General features: G+C 28.1%; 2 protein-coding genes across 6 annotated transcripts in view; one reads left to right on the plus strand and one right to left on the minus strand.

The window, feature by feature from the left end:
- Positions 1-4,773, minus strand: part of LOC122714713 — a 151,981-nt gene that overhangs the window by 3,064 nt on the left and 144,144 nt on the right. For all 5 annotated transcript variants that reach the window (XM_043936320.1, XM_043936318.1, XM_043936319.1 and 2 more), the window contains one exon: positions 525-773. In XM_043936320.1, coding sequence (XP_043792255.1) covers positions 525-692 — 168 coding nt within the window. In that variant the 5' untranslated portion in view covers positions 693-773. The remainder of the gene's footprint in view (positions 1-524; positions 774-4,773) is intronic.
- The window catches only part of LOC122715205 (outer dynein arm-docking complex subunit 4-like), a 6,092-nt gene continuing 3,528 nt past the window's right edge, over positions 2,210-4,773 (plus strand). The window contains exons 1-3 of the mRNA XM_043937190.1: positions 2,210-2,233; positions 2,313-2,565; positions 3,071-3,349. Of these exons, the coding sequence (XP_043793125.1) occupies positions 2,210-2,233; positions 2,313-2,565; positions 3,071-3,349 (556 nt within the window). The remainder of the gene's footprint in view (positions 2,234-2,312; positions 2,566-3,070; positions 3,350-4,773) is intronic.

Raw genomic sequence — 4,773 nt, forward strand, 5'->3', positions numbered from 1 at the left:
GAGAGAGAGAGAGAGAGAGAGAGAGAGAGAGAGAGAGAGAGAGAGAGAGAGAATTGGCTTCTGCATTCCACAAGGAAAATGAAAAAACAGAGAACGAAGCAATATTTGCGGTTCGCGATTCTCGAAACAATTTCGCTTTATTTGCTCTCGATCGATTTTAATGATAAATTCTGATAAACGTATTTGGCTATTTTCCAAGCCAAATTTATCTATATACATATAGTTTAACTTGTCGCCCTATAATTTTGTTAATATCTTTAATATCTTTCGATTAATTATATATACAATTATACATTAATTAATTTACAATTTTTACGATAATAGTTTAAATATTTTATTCGTTTATTCCAAATGGCAGATATCTAAGTCATTTACGTACATATTTTATTTAAGCGTTTATTTAATTATTATACAACGATCACTTTTCATTACTGTCAAGAATAATTATTTCATTTAATTTTTTAGGATGCAAGAATTTAAGAATTAAGAACGTTATTATTACACGAGAGGGTATATAAATATACCTTGTTCCCTCGCGAAAACGCAACGGACCATCTTTGGAAACCGCATACGAGCTCCTTGCTGGTTACGTCTCTTTCGGGATCCCGTACCACGCTTCTTGTGACGACGAAGGAGAAGACCCGCGTGCCACTGCTGTCAGGCAGCTGCGCGAATCTGTACAGCAAAGCCATCACCGCATCTCGAGGGCACAGCTAAACCGATGGTCCACGATTATTCCTCTACGTCCCTAAATATTCTCCTTCACCGCTGTTCTGCAACAACAGAATTCCATAAATTTATACTTTCTTGTTTTTGATTTAAGTTTAATTAAATTAAATTATAAGATATATATATATATATATATATTTGTATCTTATTGTATCTTATTACTTATATATTAATCTTTGAGTGGTACTGTTATAAGTGATCAAGATAATAGCTCGATTGGAGTTTGAATTAGAGTATTATTATCAGTGAGTGGGATCATTGATTTAACACTCTACTGATCTTTGTCTTATCGATTATTGATCACTGAATATAATCAGAGATTAACTAATTCCTGATTAACCAAAGATTAACTATTAACCAAATAAATAGGTAGTATTGGTTAAACACTAACTTATTATTGATTATTAATTAGACCAATCACCGATTAAATCGTTGATTAATCATTAACTGACGACTTAGTGGTTGATTCAATTATCCAAAGTTATTCCAAGTTTAAAACGGATATTATCATTTAAAAAGAATATTTGAGCTTTACAATTACCATTCTTTCCGTATTTGACAACGATAGGGGACAAATATTCACATCTGATAATACCAAGTTCCTTGACAAAGCAAAGGGAACAGAGAAAAAGTTATGCGCGTAAATCCTCTTTGGTTATTCGAATGTAATCCCTCGTCGTGCGTGACAATTAATACCACAAGGAGCTTTAAGCGCCATATTATTTTAGAGTTGAAATCGGATTAAAATTGTTCTCTTCATCTAGTCTCAAAGGAACTCAAAAATTCTGAAAGGCAAATTTTCTCTTTTTCCCTTTCCCTCTCGCTAAAGTCCATTTCCAAAATCGTGCGTTTCATTCAAGTTGATGAATTAATGATCGATTTGAAGTGATATTTAGAGAAAATTGCGTATCTTTCGCTGAACTTGTGAAATTGAAAAAAGAATTATTACCAAACATGATACCGTTTCCTTAAGTCGATACAATTCTGAAAAACAAGTATTATTTTATTAGATAAAACGCATATTTTTAACTTTTTGAAATTGTAAAAAAAAAAGAATTATTACCAAACACGATACTATTTCTTTAAATCGATACAATTATGAAAAACGACAGGTACTATTTACGTTTAGATCGAATGGAAAATTAATTAATTGTAATTGAATGAATTCGTAATAAATTTCTTGTTATCTTTTTATTTTAGAATACGCGGCCAATGTGACACGGATGGAAAAAGTACGTTCGAAAAAAAATATTTTTTTTCAAATAGAAACAAAGGAAGGAAAGTTCTTTATTTCATAATACAGCTTGAAGCGTGCCGTATCTCAAAATGCATTTTCAGCCAATCAAAATCGGCCGATATCTACGTGACACGATTAATTTCGTTCGCTTTAATTCGCTTTAATTTTTCGTGAAAAAATGAAAATGCGACAGTGATAGATTCTCCATTCAAATTCCCGGTCCAGACAGATTCAAAATTCGCGATGGACAAATCTACATTATCATTGGTATCACGTGTACACTATTATATAGGTTAATCTTGATCCAAATGGATGAAAATTCTCATCAATTTATCCTCCCTTCCAGATCGGAAATCCCAGGTTGGGGTTGAAGGAGGAGGAGGGCCCGTTGTTCTTCAGGGACGGTATAGTTTATCGAGAATGGGGCTACATCTTCGCGAGGCTCGAGAAATTCCATCTTGCGGAGTTATATTTCGACAAGGCGATCAAACAGACCCAGGTCAACGATCTGAGAACGTATCTTGGGCTTGTCAAGGCACAGCTCGCCTACGCAAGGTTCAAAAGGGCGCTCAAGACCGAGGAAAAATGCGTGGAGCTAGGTTAACCTTCAACTGCTAACATATGCCTTTTTTTAAACGAAATTGGACGTCTTTCTATGAAAAGAATTTTTTCCTAGATTTCAAAATATTTTCTTATTCAGAATTATTCTCGAAATTTCGTATTCGAGACTCGGCTTTATCAGATATAAAAATTGACTCGTTGACGCGAAAATGAGAAATTTACGAAGTTTGGAAGTTTGGTGTCGAGAGAATCATCAATTTCCTTTTTACAGTTGATTCCTCCAATTCCTCCAATTTATAATATCTAATCGCGAGGAATTATTGTATAATACGATAATTTTTAATAATTTCGAACCTCTTCTTCTTCTTCTTCTTCTATTAATAATCGTATTTTTGAGTTAATTATATAATTAATTATATTTAATTTTTAATTAATTTTTAATTATATTTTTGAGTTAATAATATATAATATATTTATCTACGAATCAACTTTCCATGAATGAAATTGAAGTTTCGATTTTTATCAATTATTCTTCGTTTCCAGATCCATCTTATTCACACGTGAAGCACATACAGTTGCAAACCCTGTTTGCCATCGGTGAGTTCGAATACAGCTTGATACACGCTCACCAAGGCTTTCAGAAACATCCGACCACGGATTTGGAGCACGGCATACTGCAAGGGAACGAGACCATCGAGGACTGCATCGGCATAGACACCTCGCCGATAACTCTTCAACTTCTTTACCCGTGGATACGCGAGCTCCAAGAGTATCGCAAGTATTTGGTGGAGAAGCTGAAGGAGGAGGTGGACGAGCTCGCAGGTACCGCATTTCAATATAAAATATGAAAACTTTTTTTTTCAATCAGGGTTTAAAGAATTTCCAAATGTTATGAGATTAATATTTGGACTTAAAATTAATATATACATTGAAATTAAAAATAAAATTATTAAATAAAAAAATCGATCTATATAATATATTCTTAAATCTATATAACTAATTCTATAAATAATAATTATTGAAAAAAATTATCCTAACTAAAAATACAAATATTAACGACTTATAATCAATTAAAATAAAAAAATTAAATTTTATTGAATTTATTGAATAAATTAATCATTCAAAAATAATTAATTTATTTAAAAATATAAAATATAATCTTAATTAACCATTACTAATAAACTAAATTTAAATAATAAAATTCCACAAATTAATATTTTTATAATAATTTAAAATAAAAATATTTATATCATTGATTTCACAAATCGATATTTTTTATTAAACTATTTAAATAAATAAAATGTAATTTTAAAAATATAAAATTTAATGGAATTCAATGTATTAATAAAATATAATATTCAACTATTGAACCATTATTAATTTTAAATTTAATATAAATTTTTCCATGATTAATAACTATAAATAAATAAATTGAATAAATAAATCTAAATAAACAATATAATATTAAAATAATAAATAAATATTTTATTCAAAAAATTAATCCAATTATTAATATAACTTCTTTAACTAAATTGATACTGGTGATCCTATATTTAATGAACATAATATAAATCACATTAAAGATGCTGAAGGTATAAAATTAATTATTCCTTTATTAATAAATACTAATCGTCTATTAGTTTGTTTATAAATTATATTAACTAAAAAAAATAATCCTGAAGATCTTAAACCATGAGAAATTATCATTATATATCTTCCAATCAATCTTAATTTTAAAAATGTTAATATTCTTATAATTATTAAACCTATATAAACAATTGATGAAATAGCAATAATTGATTTTATATCATATTGCATCAAACATATTAATCTTAAAAATAAAACTCCAAATAAATTAATTACAATTAAAATTTTTCTAAAATAAATAAATTCAATTTTTATAATTATTATTAAACGTAATATTCCATACCCTCCTAATTTTAATATAATTGATGCTAAAATTATTGAACCATAATAAGGAGCTTCAACATGACTTTTTAATAATCATCCATGAAATATATAAATTGGAATTTTAACTAAAAATGATATTAATAAATATATAAATATTATAAAATTTATATTAAAATTCAATATTTCTATTAATAAAAAATTTAATCTATAATTTATTCTATATATATAATAAATAATATATAGTATTGGTAATTAATCTGTTGTAGATTGTTCCTCTAGAGTATCGATTCTGAAAGATTGACTTTCTGAAAAAAAAAAAAAAAAAAAAAAAAAAA

The sequence above is a fragment of the Apis laboriosa genome, unplaced genomic scaffold (assembly GCF_014066325.1).
Source record: "Apis laboriosa isolate Shangri-la unplaced genomic scaffold, ASM1406632v1 scaffold34_cov151, whole genome shotgun sequence".
Lineage (NCBI taxonomy): Eukaryota > Metazoa > Arthropoda > Insecta > Hymenoptera > Apidae > Apis > Apis laboriosa.